Source organism: Aspergillus novofumigatus (genome assembly GCF_002847465.1).
Source record: "Aspergillus novofumigatus IBT 16806 chromosome Unknown P174scaffold_2, whole genome shotgun sequence".
NCBI classification, from domain to species: domain Eukaryota; kingdom Fungi; phylum Ascomycota; class Eurotiomycetes; order Eurotiales; family Aspergillaceae; genus Aspergillus; species Aspergillus novofumigatus.
Window position 1 is genome coordinate 1,819,139 of NW_020194275.1, and position 19,724 is coordinate 1,838,862.

General features: G+C 51.2%; 4 protein-coding genes across 4 annotated transcripts; 3 read left to right on the top strand and 1 right to left on the bottom strand.

Moving 5' to 3' along the window:
- Positions 1-206: 206 nt before the first annotated feature.
- P174DRAFT_363623 (MCT family MFS transporter) lies at positions 207-1,669 on the top strand (the record flags this gene model as incomplete). Its single annotated transcript, XM_024821940.1, has 4 exons — positions 207-477; positions 532-737; positions 791-1,085; positions 1,137-1,669. The coding sequence occupies 4 exons, from the start codon at positions 207-209 to the stop codon at positions 1,667-1,669; spliced, it is 1,305 nt and encodes a 434-aa protein (XP_024685499.1).
- A 1,505-nt stretch (positions 1,670-3,174) lies between these two features.
- Positions 3,175-5,731, top strand: P174DRAFT_401811 (putative transcription factor). The gene is made up of 3 exons (XM_024823936.1): positions 3,175-3,302; positions 3,367-3,769; positions 3,823-5,731. The coding sequence occupies exons 1-3, from the start codon at positions 3,214-3,216 to the stop codon at positions 5,437-5,439; spliced, it is 2,109 nt and encodes a 702-aa protein (XP_024685500.1). The 5' UTR covers positions 3,175-3,213; the 3' UTR covers positions 5,440-5,731.
- Positions 5,697-7,221, bottom strand: P174DRAFT_501592 (zinc-binding alcohol dehydrogenase family protein; the record flags this gene model as incomplete). Its single annotated transcript, XM_024831037.1, has 2 exons — positions 6,342-7,221; positions 5,697-6,228 (listed from the first exon to the last, which is right to left on the bottom strand). The coding sequence occupies exons 1-2, from the start codon at positions 6,890-6,892 to the stop codon at positions 5,697-5,699; spliced, it is 1,083 nt and encodes a 360-aa protein (XP_024685501.1). The 5' UTR covers positions 6,893-7,221.
- Positions 7,222-7,357: 136 nt separating this feature from the next.
- Positions 7,358-19,457, top strand: P174DRAFT_448608 (putative PKS-NRPS protein; the record flags this gene model as incomplete). Its single annotated transcript, XM_024828775.1, has 2 exons — positions 7,358-15,036; positions 15,102-19,457. Exons 1-2 carry the CDS (start codon positions 7,417-7,419, stop codon positions 19,455-19,457), a joined length of 11,976 nt encoding a protein of 3,991 aa, XP_024685502.1. The 5' UTR covers positions 7,358-7,416.
- Positions 19,458-19,724: the final 267 nt, after the last annotated feature.

Here is a 19,724-nt window from a genome sequence, read left to right on the forward strand (position 1 = left end):
ACAGCATCGGACGTCCGATCTTTTACTCGACGTCGGGCATTGCTAGCGACAGCATGTACGTCCGACCTCCTTTCCTACGCAGAACTTGGCCTCGTCCCAGAGGTATATAGCACTGGCCATATTCTTTAGAATCGGACTCGTTATTCCAATCGACGTCACAAGCACAACTATCTTTTGCTCGCCCTATTAAGCACCCCACAGCAACTATGCACGACGACCGCACCGCTGAGCTCGAGAAGGGCAGTCCAACCTCTTCAAGTCCATCGAGTCCAGCGGAGCCCAAGCCTCAAGCATCTGGCCCACCAGCAGCACCCGAAGGAGGCACAAAAGCCTTCCTATCGCTACTCGGAGGCTCCTTGGGTCTTTTCATCTCATTTGGATGGGTCAATTGCATTGCTCTGTTCCAAGCTGAATATCAGACCAACCAGTTGAAGACCTATAGCAGCTCGGAGGTGTCCTGGATCACTTCGTCCGAATGTGAGAGCCTTCTTCTCCAACCGGCCGTGAAATAACAAGCTCATTTCAATCTAGTTTTCTTCATGCTGTTCATGTCACCGTTGTCTGGATATCTATTTGACAACTATGGACCACGATTGCCGATCTGTATCGGTGGATTGATGCATGTGTTTGGCCTCATGATGACCAGCGTGTCAAGCAAATACTACCAATTCTACTTGGCACAGTCGGTCTGCTCAGGAATCGGCACATCGCTTATTTTCACTCCGGCAATGACTTCGGTTTGTGTGATCACTCTTGGAACTTATCGCGCATTTTCTGACAAGCTTCACAGCCTATGACTTACTTCAGAAGGCGCCGCGCTTTGGCAGGAGGATTGACCGTTGCAGGCTCGAGTCTGGGTGGTGTAATCTTTCCCCTCATGGTCAACAGCCTCCTTTCAGAGGTCGGCTTTGCATGGACGATGCGAATCTGCGCTTTCTTGATCCTTGGGCTCTGGGCTATTGCCATGCTCACCATCTCCTCCAACTTGCCTCACACTCGCAAGGAGTTCAACCTTACGAACTACCTTCGGCCTTTCACGGAATTCAACTTCTTGATCTTGTTGACGTTCTGCTTTTTCCTTTACTGTGAGCCGCCTATCATTATGTTTCATCGCAACACAGCTAACCAGGGTTTAGGGGGATTGTTTGTCCCTTTCGACTACCTTGTCCTGTCTGCTATGCATAACGGAATGTCAATGACTATGGCCTACAATCTGATTCCCATCATGAACGGAGCGAGCTTTTTTGGACGTACGATTCCCAATGGCCTTGCCGACAAGTACGGCCGTTTCAATGTGCTTATCATCATGCTCCTTTTCACTGGTGTCATCACTCTGGCCTTGTGGTTGCCTGGTCGCAGTAACGCGGCCAACATTGTCTTCGCCGCTTTATTTGGTATCGGATCTGGCACCACCATTGGCTTGACACCGCCCCTTGTGATGACTCTCTACCCACCTCAGGAGATCGGGTTTCGAATCGGGTTGGCTCTTGCTATCGCAGGCATTGGTACCCTTACGAGCCCTCCAATTGCTGGTGCAATTGCAGAGACAGATGGAGGCTCTTTCCTCTTTGCGGCCTTGTTCAGTGGCGTGAACTTCATGGTCGCGACAATCTTTTTGGTGTGGCTGAGGGGTAGAGTTTCTGGTTGGAATCCCCTCACAAAAGCTTGATGCCTAGGCAAGGGCACTGAGCGCAGCAGCCTGCTGCAATTACAACATCTGGTGAAGAAGAGGAGACTGGCGTGGAGGCAGAGAAACATACATCGGCACACGCGTGACATGAACACGATCTTGCGGATTCTCTCAAGTTATTAATAAGAATAAGATAGTGAATAGTTACCTAACTATGATTAACTAGTTAGTTAGTTAAAGCGGTCGAAATTATATAATCATATTCCGCACCGAGGGGAGTGGAATGAGAAACTCTGGGAGTTGAAAACCTCCTTTGTCTGTCAACATTTTCTATCGACTCGGCCGACCGGATGTCCCGCTCGCTTTGGAATTACATTACGTTAGCTGCTGACAACGCTTCCATAGACTTATAGGCACTTATCTGTATCCTTGTTTTTAGCGGTAGGACTAGTCGTCTCGACATGCTTGCTTTACTGCATGGGTCCACAAGGGTAGCGGTTGCTATATTCGGCTGCGAATTATGTATTTATACGTAGTTTCCTGGAAAACTCAGCAGTATCAGTGATATCACTTAGACCTTTCATTTATGGTGCGTCGTTTGCCGTACGTTGATTGGCCAGGTCCCTGTATGTTACGTAGCTGATGTGCTTGTGTGGATGTCAATGAGCCTAGGAACATTGGGCCCCCAAAACGAACGGGGCTTGGCTGACCAATGCTTTTTCATGGTGGTAAGAGAGTGCATTAGTGTCCTTATGTGTCTAGGATTACAGGAGTTGAGTGAATTGTACCTCCCACTGACCCTATAAGACCTGAGCTTCCAACTGATGGCTGGCGGGCTCCAGGAAGGCTCGTGTGTAACAGGGATAGCCCCTGCTGATGCCTTAATGTAGTCGGATTTTAGTGTCTCATCCGCCTGTCAAAAAATTGAATCAGTTAAATTATACTCTAGCTAAATCTGATTGGTTTTACCATTAGTTAGAGAAATTAAAGTCGCAAGGTTTAAATGTGTTCTATCTGGTTACTTCATATCTTAGGTGTGGTAGGTATTACTCCGTGATTGGAGACCTAGGCAACTAACTGGATGATCGTCCATTCATGTCAAAAGTCAGAACTCAAGATTAGCGCCGTAACTCTTAACATTTAAAGGCCTACGGGGAGACCCGTATCAGTCCCACCAACATCCATCGAGCTCTGGGACAGGCCCATCCTCTAAGCCGATTGGACAGAACATTAATACAGAGGATACTAAATAAGCCACTATTATTATGGTGACCAATCAACCTAGGGGATTAGCTTACTGCCGCTAGAACGGGCGCCGTCGGATCCCGCTTTTGCTGACAAGAGGCTCGCGCCGCGGATCCATTTTCTGCGTTTCCATACGCTATTCGTTGCAATGAGGAAGCACATGCATGGTCCCATTACCAAAACCATGTTGTATTTCGTGAGCTGCTGATGGTTCCCCGCTGTGAGGCTAAAGACCTTGGTGTAACGATGTCGAAGGATGCGTTATGAAACATATATCTCTTGGCTGTTGCACAAGCCGTGAGGCACAATGTCCACATCACGACAATTTCGCCTCAGTGATGGCTATTGCAAACGAAACCTCAGCCACGTCCAGCCGTCGCCGACGACCAACCTTGGCGTGTGAGCCTTGTCGACGAAAAAAGATTAGGTTGCTCATCCCAGATTTCCAAGCATACCAGGCGATCGAAGTGTCAATGCTGACTAAAAGATAGGTGCAACCGCGAAGTCCCCTGCAACCAATGCGTCCGCTCCAAGTCCGAGTACTGCGTCTACATACAGATCGACGACGACGAATGCTCTGTGCAACGTCATTTGAAGCGCAAACGGACCAATTCTGAACATGTCCACCAATTCTCAAGGCGAGAGAAGAAGGACTCGCATACCTACTGTGAAGATGTGCCGTCATCCGAAGGCGTGAGCCTCGTCTTTCGAACCGGCTTTGAGCCCCCAAGACCCGACTCAGTAGTATCAACACCTACCGAGATCACGCATAAGGGTATTTGCTCAAATGGCAGCTCATCAAGTGAGGACAGCTCAGGAGTTCTTCCGATCCGCGGCATATTTTTGGATTCTCGCTTCTTTGGACCAAGCCACTGGATAAACAGCGCTGTTCACGTAAGCGAAAGCCGTGCCCAAGAGTCAACGCACACATTACTGACTTGGAACAGTTTCGTAAAGTTCATACATTACAACGTGCTGTCGAGAAAGAGCCCGGAGGAAATCTGTACAGGCAGTGCAGGGAACTGGCGGAAACAAGACGATCACAAAATTCGATCCCGCAACTGCTGGTCAACAATCTGAAAGATCTGATTCCTCCTCAAGCCATCACCGATCAACTTATTCAAGCATATTTGCGGACCTTCGAGTCAGTGTTACGCGTGTTACACGTTCCATTGTTTCTTCACGAATGCCAAGGTTTCTGGGAGAGACCACTGGCCTCCTCGGAGGACTTCCAGCTTCAATTACTCCTAGTGATATCGATTGGGGCGTTATTCTCGCCGAAGCTGAGAGACAGCTGTAACGAGTCGGTCTGGATCCATGCTGCAGAGTCCAGATTGTTGTCCAATGGTGGGGACCGCTGGACCGGACTCACTGGTGTGCAGAACTTTTGCCTTCTCATGGTTGCCCGGCTTGTCAGTCCTTACCACTCGGGTGCTGATTTGGTCGGCTTGTCGGTGGAAAGTCTGATGCGGGCAGCGATGCGGATCGGCCTACATATAAGTCCGAAGATGTTGCCACAGATGAGTTTCTACGAGCAGGAGCTTCGTAGACGGCTATGGTCCACTGTGCTTGAGATCTCGCTGCAGTTCAGCATCGAGGTCGGGGCAGTGCCATTGATTCCGATGGATGGCGTCGACTTTGAGCTTCCTCTGAATGTACCGGACGAAAGTTTCGATCAAAATACGGAGACAGAGCCGACGTCAAAGCCGCTAGATGACCTAAGTCACACATCCATTCAGATATTTCTCATGGAGTCCTTCCCGGTGCGCCTCGAGATTGCAAGGATGGTGAATTGCCCTCGGCGTGAGATCCCTTACCAACGACTTCTACAGCTGAGCTCGCGATTAAGCGCTCACTGTAGATCAACGCAGGCACGGCTCAATGTTGGCAACAACAAGGCACAATCACAGAAATTCCCGGTGCGGCTTTTAAACCTGTTTATGTATCGCTACCTGCTAGCGTTACACGTTCCATTTGCACTCAAGGCTAGTACGGATCCAACGCTATACTTCTCGCGGAAGGTCAGCTTGGAAGTGGCGCTTTCCTTACTGGATCATCCAACGGGTCCGGACGAAGATGATTATGTACGTGTCATGATTATCGGCTCGGGCGTCATGTCTAGCTCCTTGAATTTGGCCATTCTCGTTGTCTCCGCAGAGCTTTTGGATATGCTAGAAAACGACATGTCGGCTCTCACACCCATATCCAGTGGTATGAATCGACAACCACTTCGCAAGATCTTGGATGAAAACATAGAATTGATCTCACGACGCATATCGCAAGGCCAGCCCGACATTCAGGTGTCGATGCTGTTTGCCGGGCTGACAGCACAAATCGACGCAGCTCAAGCAGGACAACCCACAGACGATGCCATTATTGACGCCTTCCACAGGTGTTTGTCGGAGAACTTCAATATCTTGAAAACGCGCATGCTTGATCATCAGGTACTCGATCCGATCCTGGAGTCGACCACTGAGTGCTTTGACCTGCTAAATGCTGCGTGGGATTCAGGCCCCTCCCAGAATGGGTGCTGCCTGATGGGACATGATGGGAATGTTCATTAGCTGACGCTGGTGACGACTATGGCCATATGTTGAGCTTGCCGACTGCAGGGCAGGATCCGTCACCAATCCTAGATACATGAGCGCATGCAAGAGAGTTTATAAACATGATACGTCTTTCCCATTATTTTGTTGCGCTCATTTCGGGCCAAATCCGGCTGTGACGGCACCTCGCATTTCCCTCACATGACTCGTCAGGTAGATGAAAGTCTCTTGTTGGCTCGACTCGAGCACCCAATTTTACTGTATGTATGTAGATGCTATTCTTTCCCAATGGCATAAACCCACTTTCGTCCCCGAATTTCACCCCTGCCCATTGCTTCCAGCCCGCGGACAATGGCGTCAAGTCCCCCGGTCTGTTCGATGTAGGGACCGGGCACGAGTGTGCCAGCCTCCAATAATTCTTGCATTTCTTCGTACCAGCCTGTGGCAAACCTGTAGTCCTGCGGTCTTTCATCGCGGTAGTAAGGTCGCTTCCAGGGGATCGTTTGATCGAATTGGGTGAACATGAAAACCCATCCTGGCTGCACGCTACGTCGTCGATGCACGCGAAGAGGGAACGGATTCAATGCTACGTATCTGCCACCATCCGAACCGATCGCATTGTAGCAAATGGTCATGGAACCCGAGTCAACGTGGCAATCCAGAGCACACCCTAACTCATTGGCTGTGTATTCGCGAATGTCGCTGCCGCACGTGGGAGACTGATAGTCGAACGTCGCCACGGCCCCCAAACGACGCAGCCGGTCGAAACTGCCCGGCGAGCTGGTCACGATGGGCTGCAAACCAGATCTGAGATGACGATCGATGTCAGTATCATAGGTTACCTGTAGGTTTCATACCGGGTGAGTAGCTAAAAGTTGTTGGTGTTGCGTGGGGCTCTGCTGGGCGGGGCATCTGCTTACAGCGTGAGGATTTGAGTGGCCAACGCGCCTGTCGCTGTCCCCGCTCCTGACACGAGCACTGGGAATCCTTTCTTTGCTGGTGCTGAAGGCGTGCACTTCAGCCTCATCCCCTGATACAGCGCCAGTCCGACCGTCGCAAGACCAACACCGAGCGTGGCCGCACTCTGGTATGGCATGCTGGGTGGAACCACCAGCACCAGCCGCGCGGGGACCGCGACGTACTCTGCAAACGCTCCGTTATCAGGCCTCATTGGATTGTTACCGAAGACGCATCCACAGACCCGTGCTCCCAATGTGACGGTCGATACGGCCTTGCCCATCTGCACGACCTCTCCGGCGAAATCACAGCCCACCGTCGCTCCATGTGTAGGTGACATTTCGACCGATTTGCTGTCGACCGGGTTGAGGGCCACGCAGACCACACGGACTAGCACTTCTTCGTCGCCAACTTGAGGCAGGTCACCTTCGCTTGTCGTGGCCACACCATCTACACTGACCTTGATGGCCCGTTGCGACTTGGGCAGGCCAATGGGTGGCATGTGGATTGCCATTGTCTTTGCTCGTCCCCTTGGATATTACCAGGAAACTCGAGAGAAAATGAGTCGATAAGGTAGGAGGTAAGATTCAGGTAAGTTGAATAGGCTGTGCTGGTCCGACAGAGCCCTTAGACAACACCACGCTTTTACATACTGCCTTTTGAATGTGCCTTGTCGATCGGACAAGTGAATGCGGCCTGTGATTGATGGGATTGTGGCAAAAGGTGTCGGACCTGAAGGTACCGGTCAACATATCTCCGGCACCGGATATCCCGACTCAAACCACATTCATGATCGGACGTAAATGTTCAGCTCCGAAAACCAGGCCTGGAAGTAAAGAAACCTCTTCACAATGGTTCCTTGGAATCAATGAATTGAATATAAGTTGTCCTGGTTGGTTCACATTTCCTCTGGCCTTCAATATTCCTTCAGCTTTCGTTTTTTCCATACCACCTCTGTTTTCTGTGCCCGGAACCTAGTGTAAGATCTCGTAGTTGCGAATTTCCCAAAACAATCGACAAAGGGAAGAATAGCCCGCCATGAACTCATCACAAACTGATCCCATAGCCATTGTTGGCATGGCCTGCCGCTTCCCTGGAGGCAGCAATACCCCGTCGAAGCTGTGGAACTTGTTAAAGACGCCTTACGATGTTCTCCAAGAGTTTCCCCCTTCACGATTGAACCTCAATCGATTTTATCATGCACAGGGGACAACCCATGGATCCACAGATGTCACCAATCGAAGTTACCTCCTCGATGAGGACGTCAAAGCCTTCGATGCCAAATTCTTCAGCATATCCCCTCCAGAAGCAGAGAGCATGGATCCACAGCAACGAATACTGCTAGAAACTGTGTATGAGGCTATGGAGTCCGCAGGCTGGACATTGGAAGATGTTCATGGCTCACAAACTTCCGTTCATGTTGGTGCCATGAACGCTGATTATACCGACATACAAAATCGAGACACAGAGACCATGTCGAAATATAACGCAACTGGAACGGCGCGAAGCATCTTATCAAATCGTGTCTCGTACGTCTTCGACCTCCACGGCCCCTCGGTCACAATCGATACTGCTTGCTCCAGCTCGTTGGTCGCTCTCCACCAGGCAATGCACTCCTTGCGCTCGGGCGACTGCAATAGCGCCATCGTTGGCGGCGTGAACCTGATACTCGATCCAGCGATGTTCATCACTGAATCGAAGCTTTCGATGCTTTCTGCCGAGTCCCGCTCCCGAATGTGGGACCAGGCCGCCAATGGATATGCTCGTGGTGAGGGCATAGCTGCCATGATCCTCAAGCCGCTCAGTCAAGCGCTACAGCATGGAGATCCGATCCAAGCAATCGTACGAGCAACTGGTGTCAACTCCGACGGTCACAGTTCCGGTATCACCATGCCTACTGCGGCGGCACAGACGGCCCTCATCCGCCAAACCTACAAACAAGCTGGTCTTGATCCACTCATCGATCGCCCTCAATTCTTCGAATGCCATGGGACGGGCACGCAGGCGGGCGACCCTATTGAAGCACGAGCAATTCGTGACGCCTTTTTCCCCACTGAGACCTCTGATGAGGTCGCTCCCCTCTTTGTGGGCTCAGTCAAAACTGTCATCGGCCATACCGAGGGCTGTGCGGGTTTGGCTGGAGTCTTGAAGGCAGTTCTCGCAATAAGGAATCAGACGCTCCCGCCGAATCTGCTGTTCAATCAACTGAGTGATTCGGTCAGGCCCTTTTACGGCCCCCTGCAGATACCCACCACATCATTGCCGTGGCCTGATACCATTTCTGGAAGTCCGAAACGTGCAAGTGTCAACAGCTTCGGTTTCGGCGGTACCAATGCACATGCTCTGATCGAGGAGTATAAACCTCAGGTCGCGCAGAGCGGTTACCATGCAGACCAAGCTCTTGGTCCGCTCGTGATCTCGGCCCATTCGGGCCCCACTCTACTGAATAAGGTACGCGATTTGCTATCTTACATGATCTCCAATCCTTCGGCGAATCTGCCCGATATCTGCTGGACGCTGCAGACCAGACGTACGACGCACAAAGTCCGGTGCTATTTCAGCAATCGCAGTTATCAATCTCTGTTGGACAGCTTGGCTGCATTCGTTCAGACAAATCAAAGCCTCCAGCCAGAGCAAATTGGGTTCCAGCCGCAACTGATGGATCGTAATGAGTCACCTGGTGTCCTCGGCGTGTTCACTGGTCAAGGAGCCCAATGGCCAACTATGGGCATGGAACTCTTCTCTCGCGTGGCACTTTTCCGTCAATCCATACAGCAGTGCGAAGTCGTTCTCAACGCGCTTCCGGATCGCCCCTCCTGGTCTCTATGTGAAGAACTCGAAGCAGGCAACGCTTCTTCCCGCCTTTCAGAGGCGGCTGTAAGCCAGCCCCTATGTACTGCGGTACAGATTGCTTTGGTGGATGTGCTGAAAGCAGCCGGCTTGAAATTCCACGCCGTCGTCGGCCATTCATCTGGAGAGATAGCTGCAGTCTATGCTGCTGGCATGTTGAGCCTCACCGGCGCTATGCAGATTGCTTACTATCGAGGTCTCCATGCTCATTTGGCCAAAGGCGATGACGGCCAGCCCGGAGGAATGCTTGCTACCGGCCTCTCTTACGACGAAGGCTTGCAGTTCTGCAATCGACGTGATTTTCGAGGAAGAATTTCTGTCGCTGCAAGCAACTCTCCCACTAGTGTCACTATCTCGGGTGACTTGGACGCAATCTCAATTGCGAAGAAGGAACTCGAAGCTCGAGACGTGTTTGCTCGCCCGTTACGTGTTGACACTGCCTATCACTCGCATCACATGAAGAAATGCGGTGACACTTATCTTCAGTCGTTGCTTGCTTGCGACATCGCCGTCGGTGCTCCGATTGAGGATTGTGTCTGGAGCTCAAGTGTACGTGGTGATACCGAGATCCTGGAAGGCGATCTGTCCCCGTTGAAGGGAGACTACTGGGTCAAGAACATGGAGCAAACGGTTCTGTTTTCTCAGGCTCTTGAATCGGCTATCACCAATGGAGGACCGTTCGATATGGTTGTTGAGGTTGGCCCTCATCCTGCGCTCAAGAGTCCTAGCGAGGATACCTTGAAGGCAGTCTTCAGTTCTGCTCCCCACTACACTGGTGTTTTGAAACGTGGGCAAGATGATTTGGTTGCAATCTCATCTGCTCTTGGTCTCTATTGGTCTACTATGGGGTCGAAATCAGTAGATTTTGCCGGCTTTCGTCGTGCATGCCTTGGCGGTTCTGAAATCGGACAGCCTGAAGTGATAACGAACCTCCCTTGTTATCCTTGGGATCATACTCAGACATTCTGGAGAGAATCTCGTCTATCACAGAGATATCGACTTGGTCAGGACAGCCCTTGCGGGCTCCTTGGTCGCCGTATGCTGGACGATGATGCACACGAGCTGCGATGGAGAAACATCTTGACTCTCGACGAAAATACATGGCTCGCTGGTCACGAGATCCTTGGCGAAGTGCTCATGCCTGGTGCAGGCTACGTTTCGATCGCACTTGAAGCCGGTAGGCAGCTTGCAGCAGGGCGCCCGATCTCTCTGCTCGAGGCACGAGATGTCGAGGTCCGCCACCCAGTCGCTGTGCCTAAGCATCCCGACTCGGTCGAAACTATGTACATCGCTCGTGTGCAACCTTCGCAGGACCGTAACATCATCGAGGCTGAATTCGATTTCTGTTATTGGCCCAGCTCTGGCACAGCAGCAGTGCGGGCTTGCAGTGGCCGTATTGTGGTTTACCTTGGCGATGGCAAGGAGGAATCTTTGCCACCTCGACGTGCCTCGCCAACAAATCTCTTGAATGTATCGGTAGCCGATGCTTATGACGTATTCAAGTCGATCGGCCTCAATTATCAGGACATTTTCAGAGGCATGAGTAGTATCCATCGCGCGTCTAATCATGCCGTTACCCAGGCCGTCTGGGATACGTCCAACCTCGATCGAGTGTACCTCGTCCATCCTGCCATTTTGGACGTTGTGTTCCAATCAATTTTCCTGGCCAAGTCGTATCCGGCCAAATCGCTGATGCATTCAGCTTTCCTACCGGTCAGAATCGCGCGGGTCACTGTTAATCCATGTGTACCGGTCACGAACACGACTGGATCGATAGAGATCGGCACGGAGTCGTTTGTCACACACAGCGATTATCGCTCCATTGAGGGAGACATGCACGTGTACAATCGCGCAAACAAACCATTCTTGGAGGTAGAAGGCCTCTCTCTGAAGATTGCCAGCGAACTCCAGGAGTCCGAAGATGTCCAAATCTTCTGTCAAACGACCTGGGGACCGGACATATCGCTCGATCTGTCAGAGCCGGAAAGAAACGACGATCACGACAGTGAACAGAGTGCAATTGCCACCACAATTGACCGCATATGCCTCTTCTATCTGAGGAACTGTCTAGACCAACTCAATGCTGTAACTCGCGAACACTGTCAATTGCATCATCAACGCATGATCAAATCTTTCGAGCGTATTCTAGACCTTGTACGAGGGGGACAGCATGCTTTGATTGACAAGGAATGGCTCGAAGATGATTTTGAGGTCGTCCAGTCGCTACTTCAAAAATATCCTGATCAAATTGACTTGGAGTTGGTGGTTGCAATTGGAAATACCTTGCCTAAGGTCGTGAAAGGTGAGACACAACTCTTGGAGGTCATGCTTGAGAACAACATGCTTGGCCGGTACTATGTCGAAGGGTGTGGCTTCGTCACGATCAATCGAGAGATTGAGCGTTTGTTGCAGAAAATCACGTTTAAGTTCCCTCGTGCGAAGATACTCGAAGTCGGAGCGGGTACAGGAGGCACCACACAAGGCATCTTGGAAGCAATCGGCAGCGCCTACGACTCGTACACATTTACCGACATCTCTACCGGATTTTTTGAAAAAGCGAATGAGCGGCTAAAAGCGTCTGACAAGCCTATAATATTCAAAGCGCTCGATATCGAGAAGCCCGTTGTGGACCAGGGCTTCACAGAAGCTGGATACGATGTGATCATCGCCGTCAACGTGCTTCACGCCACCCGCGATCTGAAAAACACTCTTAATCACGTACGATCGCTGCTCAAGCCTGGCGGTTACCTCATTCTTGGTGAGATCACCAACACCGATGTTTTACGGCATCCTTTCATTATGGGTGGCCTTCCGGGTTGGTGGCTTGGTGATGACGAAGGACGACGCTTCCATCCGTGTGTCTCAGCATTGGAGTGGGATCAATTGCTCCTGGACACTGGATTTTCAGGCTTAGACTTGACGTTCGACGATCTGGAAGACAGTGGGAGACATTGCAATTCATTACTTGTCAGCCGCGCGTTGGATCACACCTTCGAGCAGATTCGGGAACCTCTGACTGCTCTCAAACAGCTAGATGCGGACAGTCGGTTGCTGTTGATCGGTGGCGCGACTTTGCCAATCGCCAAAGCCCGGACGGAGATACAGAAGCTCTTGCCTCCAAGTTGGAGAGCTCGGACACGAGTTGTGAGTTCGATTGACGCAATTGAGGGCTGTCACCTGACACCTGGCATGGGCGTGATTTGTTTGCAAGAGTTAGACAGCCCGTTGTTCTCCAAGACAATGGACGAACATCGCTGGAAGAATTTGCAATTTGTTATGGCGAACGCCAGTCGAGTACTTTGGGTTGTAAAGAACCATCGCTCTGCTAGCCCCGAGTCTGCAATGTTCATGGGCATTGCTCGTACCCTTTCTCAAGAGCTGCCTCATCTCACGTTGCAAGTATTGGATCTGGAATCAAAAGAGAGCCCCGCCACGACAGCACGAACAGTTCTAGAATCATTCGTACGCCTTACTCTGACATCAAACCCGCCAGCACACAACGATAACGCATTTCTATGGATCAATGAGCCGGAGATTGTGTCTGTGGATGGACAACTCCTGGTCCCTCGCATCTTGCCCATAAAATCTTTGGACGATCGTTACAATGCGTCCAGGAGAGAGCTCAAAAGACCCGCAATGTTGGCTGACCAAGTTGTTGAAATCAAACCGTCCACAAGCGGTCTGGCTTTGGTTGAGGTGCAAGAACCCGGATTTTATTCCGAGAATGACCTTGTCAAAGTGCGAGTCAAGTACTCGATGCGTATCAACGAATCCGCTGCACCCAACTACTACTTGTCCGCGGGAACTATCGAGTCCTCTGGTGAGTCCGTCATGTGCCTGTCCTTGCTGAATCGTTCACACCTCCAGGTCTCAAGAAGTCAACTTCACTTCGTTGATGACGATCAGACAATTACGACCAAGGCAATCCTGGTGCTGGTAAAAAAGTTCTTGATAGCGCTTGCACTGGCAAGCGTCGTCCAAAGTCATCAGACCGCGATGGTTCACAATGCAGACGATCTTCTGGCTCGAGCAATTTCACAAACGATCGAAGGTCGTTTGCATTTCTCAGCGTCGAATGCTGTCGTGCGTCAAGACTGGATCGTCATCCACCCACGATCGTCCGCTCGTATAGTAAGACGCGATCTACCTCTTGACATCGCCGTGCTCCTGGACTGTTCCGAGCAGTCTCAAAGCAATGAAGTTCTGGTCCAGTGCGTTCCAGCTACCTGTCGAATATCTGGTCCTGATAGCTCCTTAATCAGGAATGCCATTGATCAACTCGGTACGGCTCCATTGCTCACGAAAGCAAATGGCCTGGTTCAAGAATTCATTCGCCAGAATGACATCTCAGAACTGCAAGGCTTGAATCCCGATGTACAAGGGATCGCGAACATCAGCAAGAGCAATGTGAAAAGTCTCGGGCTGGTGGACTGGGAGGCAACAGCTCCTGTTGCACTCACCGTGCAACCTATAGAGCCACGCCACATGCTCAGGCCCGATCGGACCTACCTCATGATTGGAATGACGGGCGCTATGGGGCTATCTCTCTGCCAGTGGGCAGTACAGAACGGAGCTAGATCAATTGTTCTCACAAGCAGAAATCCTAGCGTGGACGAAGATTGGCTCATCGAGGCGCGCTCACTTGGGGCAGACGTACAGGTGTGGCCGATGAACATCGCCAGTAGAGCTGCAGTTGGGTCTGTCATCTCCCGAATCAACAGTACAATGCCTCAGCTTGCAGGGGTTTGTAACGGCGCCATGGTTCTCAATGACAAACTTTTCCTGGACATGGATGCGCAAGGAATGAATGCGGCCCTCGAGCCCAAATTTCGCGGGTCTCAAATCATTGATGAGGTCTTAGGAGACCAGGACCTGGACTTCTTCATTCTCTTGTCGTCCTGTGCGATGCTCATCGGAAATCCCGGCCAAGCTAATTACCACGCCGCCAATTTGTACATGGCCAGCCTTGCTGCCAATAGACGGACCCGCGGGTTAGCTGCCTCCATCATCCATCTTGGTTATATCGCCGATGTGGGGTATGTCACTCGACAAGATCAGAGCATGCGAGAGCGACTCGAGAAACTTCTGTTCCGCCCGCTCTGTGAGTCTGACATTCACAACGCATTTGCGGAAGCAATCAGAGCTAGCAGGCCCAACGGTCGTGATGATCCTTTCGATTTCGCAATGGGTATGGGCCCTTCTAGGGAATATGTCCCTCCGAACAAGCAACCGTACTATTTTGCAAACCCTCGGTTCGCCCACTTCAACCCTCCTGCAGTGGAGGTCCAAGACGGAGTCGGGCAGAAGACAACGGTGAAGAATGTCATACATCTGGTTCAAGAGGCGACATCCAAGGAAGAAGCATCCTTGGCGGTCCAGGTGGCGTTTTCCAACAAACTGGAGTCGATCATGCAGCTTCCGCCTGGAACCGTTGATCCCAAGTCGTCATTGATGGACGCAGGCATTGATTCACTCGTTGCAGTTGAGATACGCAACTGGTTCAAGATCGAACTCGAGGTCCAAATCCCCGTCGTCAAAATCTTGGGTGGTATCAGCATTGAAGAGCTTTGCGTTGAAGCCGCGAACAAAATGCTGGCAATCATTCTTGCCAATAAGCAGTCGACTCCGACAAATGATGAGGGACAGACCTCAGAGTCGGCGGTGGTCGTAGATGAGCACGACGATTCCATTTCAACTGGCTCTAAGAGCGGTGTCGATGACAATGAACAGGATGGCTCAATTGGAAGTAGCCGCGATAATCTAGATGTTCTCACGCCTGCCACTGGCAGCGACATTGACAATCTGAGCGTGGCAGATGAAGATCTAGCTTCACTACGAGTTGCCAAAGACGCGGGGACCTGCCACCCCCTGAGATCACTCGCGAAGGTCCCATCTCGTCAGCTCAGTCGAGAGTGTGGTTCCTTTCTGCCAACTCCGGCCACCCAACGAATTGCAACCTTACCTTCGTGTACAATGTCACGGGTCACCTGCAAATCCATCGCCTTCGACATGCGCTGAATGTGGTGATGACGGGCCATGATACATTGCACAGCTGTTTCTACATGCGGCCAGGTGACAATCAACTTGTACAAGGAGTGATGTCTGAACCTAGACATCTCTTTGTACAATTGGAGAAAGGGAACGCAACTGATGCCCTCCGAGAATTTAACAAGCTCAAGGCAAAGAAATGGAATTTGGAGAAGGGCCAGATGTTGGGGATGACTGTGATTCCGCGTGGTCAGCAGCAACACACCATCATTTTGGGATATCACCACATCATCATGGACGCTTTCAGTCTCTCCATTTTTTTCCGGGATCTACACACAGCATATCGGACTGGTACATTACAACGGAGGTCTATCGACTACATGGACTTGGTGGCCCAAGAACTAATGCTTTCGGAGGACCAATTTGAGGACCTCGACACTACAGCAAAACTTCAGTTCTGGAAGAACGAATTCACCGAACCAGTTGATATCCTCCCACTCATGCCAATGGCTCGACTTGCCAAACGTCCAGCAAGTCTAGGTCATTTTACATCCTACAAATCTACGCGCGTAGAACAGACTCAATGGTCTGCCATTGTTAAGACCTGCCGTGAATTAGGCCTGACTCCGTTTCACTTCACGCTTGCGACGTTTCAGGTTCTACTCGCGCGATACGCGAATATCGAAGACACCTGCATCGGTGTCGCAGATGCCAACCGTCTCAACGAGCGCTACACTGATATAATCGGATTTTTCACGAACATATTGCCGATCCGGTGCAAGCTCTCGAAGAGAACCAAATTCGCAGATCTCGCCCGTACTGCTTCCAAAAAAGTGCTGACAGGACTCGTCAATTCAGGAGTATCGCTCGACACGATTCTAGAGCTCTCGAATGCACCCAGGTCCCCGAGCTACACGCCGCTCTTCCAAGCTGCCATCAATTACCGGATGGGTGCAATCAGCGACATATCGCTGGGCGACTGTGAGCTGACCATGGTCGACGGCCAGGACGCCGAAAATCCGTTCGACATTAGTCTGGGTGTGTTGGAATCCAAAAATGGATCCGCTCTAATCGAGGTCATTTGCAATAGTGATCTGTATGACTCAGACGGCTGTGGAATCCTCTTGGATTCTTTCTTGCGTCTACTTCACGACTTTGCAGCTCATCCTGAAATGCTTGCCAACGATGGTCAACTCCATGACCCAGCTGCATGGCAGAAAGCGCTGATATTAGGCGGAGGTCCCCGCATTGATTACAGTGCTACATGGCCTGCTACTTTGTCTGAGCGATTCGTCACCATTGCGAGGTCCCACGGAGAAAGCTTGGCCATCACTTGTGGAGGAAATGATATAATTTACAGTGAGCTACAGACACAGGTTCTCTCCATTGCTCAAACCCTCCTTGAAGCCGGTTGTGGTGATGGCTCATGTGTAGGCGTGCTATGTGAGCCTTCGCCCGACTTCATCGCAGCTATGTTGGCCATTCTGCATATTGGAGGGATCTACTGCCCACTGGATGTGAGCCTTCCTCACGAGCGGCACCGAGCTATACTTCGGTCGTCTCGCTTCATTGCTCTCATCCACCACTCTGCCACTTCTGATCGTGCTCTGGCTTTGATCTCATCAATGGCCAGCGAGGATCACCGAATGAATGTCATTGCATTGGATGGCGAGGCTCAACGAGAAGCATCTGATGTTCCCATCCAAACCCCGACAGACTCCGCTTCTGTACTACTTTTCACGAGTGGCTCGACTGGAAACCCGAAGGGCATTTTCTTGACCCAGAGCAACTTCATCAATCATATCTCTCTCAAGACCCAAGTACTCGGGCTGCAGAGAGAGACCACCCTGCAACAGAGCTCTATGGGATTTGATATGTCCATCATCCAGATCCTTAGTGCTCTGTTGAATGGTGGTCGAGTGCTCATTGTGCCGTCTGAATCCCGAAGAGACCCGGTTGAAATTGCTCGTTTGGTGTCGCAGGGAGCTGTCACCCTGACCATTGCGACTCCATCGGAATATAAGATGTGGCTTCGGTATGGTAGTGACGAGCATCTCAGAAACAAGGCAACGGCTTGGCGTCACGCCTGCCTTGGTGGTGAGCCCGTCACTGAACAGCTTTGTCGCGACTTTGCGCTGCTCGACCTCCCGCACCTTAGACTAACAAATTGTTATGGTCCGACCGAGATCACAGCTGCAGCCACCTTCCAATCGATGCATATCAGCATGACCGGTGAGAAAGATCATCGATCAATGATGAATGTTGGTAAGGCGTTGCCAAACTACTCAGTTCATATCATTGACAATAAGGGTCATTTCCTGCCCATCGGTATGCAAGGCGAGATCTGCATTGGCGGCGCTGGTGTCGCTCTGGGATATTGCGGTCTCCCAGAGCAGACGGCAGCGAAATTTATCGTGGATCCGACGACATCTACAGAGTGGCCCTTCAAGCGCTTGTACCGCACAGGAGACCAAGGACGTCTGCTGAAAGACGGATCTTTGCTCTTCATGGGCCGCCTGGACGGCAACACTCAGATCAAGTTGAATGGCGTCCGCATTGAGTTGGAGGAGGTCGAAGGCGCAATCTTAGCTGGCTCTGGCGGCAAACTGTCGACAGTAGTTGCAGCGGCGCACAAAGACCGTCTGCTTGCGTACGCGACATTAACAACAGGAATATCTTTGACAGAGACAGAAACAAAGCAGCTACTGATCTACGCATCTCTTCCCTTACCGACCACCATGCAACCCTCCAAGCTGATCATCATGGACACACTGCCGCTTACGTCCGCTGGGAAGATCAATCGGGAGGCAATTCAGCATCTCGCCACGTCGGGTCAACCGAACCGACCTATTTCCAGCAATGGAACAATAAACAAACTGACATTACGTCAGGGAGAACTCCGGCTACTCTGGGAAAAGGTTCTCGGTGGCCCAGATCGATCAATCGGTCCCGAAAGCGATTTCTTCCATGTTGGGGGAAACTCAATGGCCCTCATGCGCTTGCAAGGAGCCATAAGAGAGTCGATGAACGTTGCAGTCTCTACCAGAGATCTCTACCAGGCAAGCACGCTTGCTGAGATGACTGCTCGAATCCAGGTCCAGCAGGAGCAAAGCCAAGTCGACCAGCCACAGGATGAGATTTCATGGGACGCCGAGACAGAAATTCCAGCTATTGTTCGGGACGCTCTAAGGCAAGTTTCGACCCGTCGTAATGATGTTAAAAGTCCCAAGAAATATGAGATTGAGATTCTCCTCACGGGCGCCACATCTTTCCTTGGTGGAGCCATTCTAAGAGCTCTGGCTGAGCTCACAGGATCGAGGATAAGAAAGGTGCACTGCATTGCTGTGCTCCATGACGACAAGAAATTGATCCCAGCCTCCCAATCGGTCGCATACTATAATGGAAGCCTGATGTCACGCCGTCTGGGCCTTACAGTCCCCGAATATGAACATCTACAATCGAACGTGGATTTGATAATTCATGCGGGCTCAAATGGTCACTGCCTAAACAACTTTCATTCCCTTCGGACGGCCAATTTGAACTCCACGCACGAGCTGATCGCCATGGCTCTACCTCGATCCACCCCTCTGCTCTACCTCTCCTCCAATCGCGTCACCCTTCTCTCCGGTAGCACTGCATACCCTCCGGCATCTATTTCGCGTTCTCCACCTCCAAAAGACGGAAGTGAAGGCTACACGGCATCCAAATGGGCCAGCGAAGTGTTCCTAGAGAACCTTAAAGCCGACAAATTATGTCCACAACTCCCAATCCAAATCAGTCGACCCTGCGTGGTCGTCGGCGCGGAAGCCCCTAACTCAGACGCCCTAAACGCCATCCTCCGTTACTCGCGCCTGATGCAGACAGTCCCCGTCTTCGACCGAGTTGAGGGATACTTTGATTTCAAAGACGTGCAAGAGGTCGCGCAGGAGGTAGTGAGCGACGCTCTGGCTCTGCTTGACTTGTCGACAGATTCGTCGGCGATTCGATTCCGTCATCACTCCGGCGGTGTCCGCACTTCTCTGGGAGAGTTTCGCCAGCGAATGGAACAGATCTATGAAGTTTCCTTTGATGAATGCTCACTCCAGGACTGGATCGATCGAGCTTTGCAGGCCGGTATTGATCCCCTGATCACGGCCTACTTAGAGGGAATGGTGGAACGGCGCGAGGTTTTGCGTTTTCCATTCATGGGCGAGGAGGTTTCACAAGGGGAGGTCTCAACTGGGAACGGGAATGAAGCATAGAGTGATTGCATCTTACTTTCCTTAGTAGTGATGAGTCTAGTTATCTAGGTAAATATTGCCTCAAAAGGCTGTTCTTATCAATTCTATAGACTTCTTTCCTTTGACCTATGTAGATCAATGTCATTCCGTCCACACGATTAGGAACTACTGTACCGCTCTACTGCTATAGAAAGCAAGTGCATCCATAGCCCTCGATTTGAAATGTCTATCGAACGATATCGGCGAGCGTTGCCTCCCAGAAGCTTTCAAGACGAATATGCTAGCAGA

What these genes read in the sequence shown, in the direction of transcription:
- P174DRAFT_401811 (XM_024823936.1), top strand. Translation starts at nt 3,214, where the DNA reads ATGGCTATTGCAAACGAAACCTCAGCCACGTCCAGCCGTCGCCGACGA. An exon ending in TGTCGACGAAAAAAGATTAG is followed by an intron (nt 3,303 to 3,366) that starts GTTGCTCATCCC and finishes ACTAAAAGATAG; the next exon opens with GTGCAACCGCGAAGTCCCCT. An exon ending in GGATAAACAGCGCTGTTCAC is followed by an intron (nt 3,770 to 3,822) that starts GTAAGCGAAAGC and finishes GACTTGGAACAG; the next exon opens with TTTCGTAAAGTTCATACATT.